This window comes from Cyprinodon variegatus, unplaced genomic scaffold, assembly GCF_000732505.1.
Source record: "Cyprinodon variegatus isolate N-32 unplaced genomic scaffold, C_variegatus-1.0 Scaffold201, whole genome shotgun sequence".
Lineage (NCBI taxonomy): Eukaryota > Metazoa > Chordata > Actinopteri > Cyprinodontiformes > Cyprinodontidae > Cyprinodon > Cyprinodon variegatus.
In genome coordinates, this window is record NW_015150654.1 from 1,117,933 (window position 1) to 1,119,494 (window position 1,562).

At 41.9% G+C, this 1,562-nt stretch overlaps 1 protein-coding gene across 1 annotated transcript in view; it reads right to left on the reverse strand.

Annotated features, from left to right (window-relative positions):
- The window catches only part of LOC107087963 (phosphatidylinositide phosphatase SAC1-A-like), a 28,211-nt gene that overhangs the window by 10,154 nt on the left and 16,495 nt on the right, over window positions 1-1,562 (reverse strand). The window contains 3 exon segments of the mRNA XM_015379836.1: window positions 290-383; window positions 464-536; window positions 629-764. Coding sequence (XP_015235322.1) covers window positions 290-383; window positions 464-536; window positions 629-764 — 303 coding nt within the window.

Below are 1,562 nucleotides of genomic sequence, written 5' to 3' on the forward strand. Positions count from 1 at the left end.
AGAAGTATTTAATAAGGAATAAATCTTCTTACAAACAAACAAAGGCTTAGATGGCAGCGTTATGTTGATTTAAGAACTTATGGGGACTGATGGAGAGTGACCTGGCCAGGGTGAACTCTGCCTTCTGCCTATAGACTGCTGCCGATCAGCACCCCCCTCTGACCCCAACAGACAAGCGGCAGATTTTACTGGTATTGTTTCTGCAGTGTAGCAAAGAAAGCCTTAAAATAGCAGCAGCAGAAGAAGAAGCAGATGATAATCCTGGTTATGAATAGCGTCCCAGCGCTACCTGTCTGAATCCATCTGAGAAGTTATTCTTGTAGTAGCGGATCATAGAGTTCCAGCCGTCCATCAGCAGCCCCCACCTGGTCCTCTTCCCCGTCCTGATCAATAAAAAAATAAAATCATTTTCACCAACAGAACGATACCATAAGCTGACGGAGGGGCCGTGGAACTGCTTTACCTGGTAAAGTCTGTTTTTAAGGCTCCGGTTCCTGCATACTGCACAGCGCATGCATTAGCATTGTCAGCCCATGCTGTTAGAGAGCAAACAAAACCATGACCACACACTCCAGTGGAAAAGGTACGACCAATCACACGAAGATGGAGCATGCTGCACGAGGCTCACCGTTTTTGTAGACTTTTTCAAACTCGGCCTGCTCTTCGATGCGCTGACCCACATTCAGGACTCCCATCCTCTGTGGAAACAAGAGAACACAGGTCTGTGCCGACACCCCCGCTAAGGCCGTAGGGAGGAACCAAGTCTCTCATCTGTAAAATGGCTGTTGGTGCTTCAACGAGTAAAAAATGAACCTGATCAGAGGGTTTTTAGATCAGTTTTTGTTTGGATGAAACTGTAAAATTTATTTGGGCAGCAATACTTCCTCTCATTTCCAAATTTTTTGTTTATTCATCTTTGTAGTGTTGCTTTATTTGGAGGAATTTTCTTTCAAGGTTTTTAACGCTTCACACCCGGAGGGATTTTTTCCTTCCTATCGTTTTGGAAGTTTAGTAGATTCAAAAGCATAACAATGAATAGATTTTCATTCATAGAACAGTTGCTTAATAACTCAAGAATCAAATAACTGGATATATTTGAGTGGGAAGGCCCTGAAGGATCATATTTCTGACTCCAGTGTCTCAACTTTCTAAACATGCCTCCCTCTCCCTGTCTTAATTTAGAGATCTTCATCTATAATGGAAAAAACAGAATCATATCTGCAGTCACGTCATTGGGGTCTTAGAACAAACACATCTAGGATGCTCCAGTGTTTATTCCTGGAATACCTTCAGTAATACTGAAAACTACAGGAGCTACTTCCTGCCCGCAGCCATCAGAATCTACTAGGACTTAAATCAGAGTTTTGAGGTGTGGAAATAAAAATGTAATGGATTAACCTAACTGATGAGCCATGCAGCGCTGTAGACTGAGGGATTCTGCACAGCTTTAGTCAGTGTTTAAAACATATTTTGTTTGTAATAAGTCCAACTTTTACTATTCTTATTAATACCTTCATTTTCACACATTTACGGATCGAGCACTTGAGCTTTATATTCCTTTC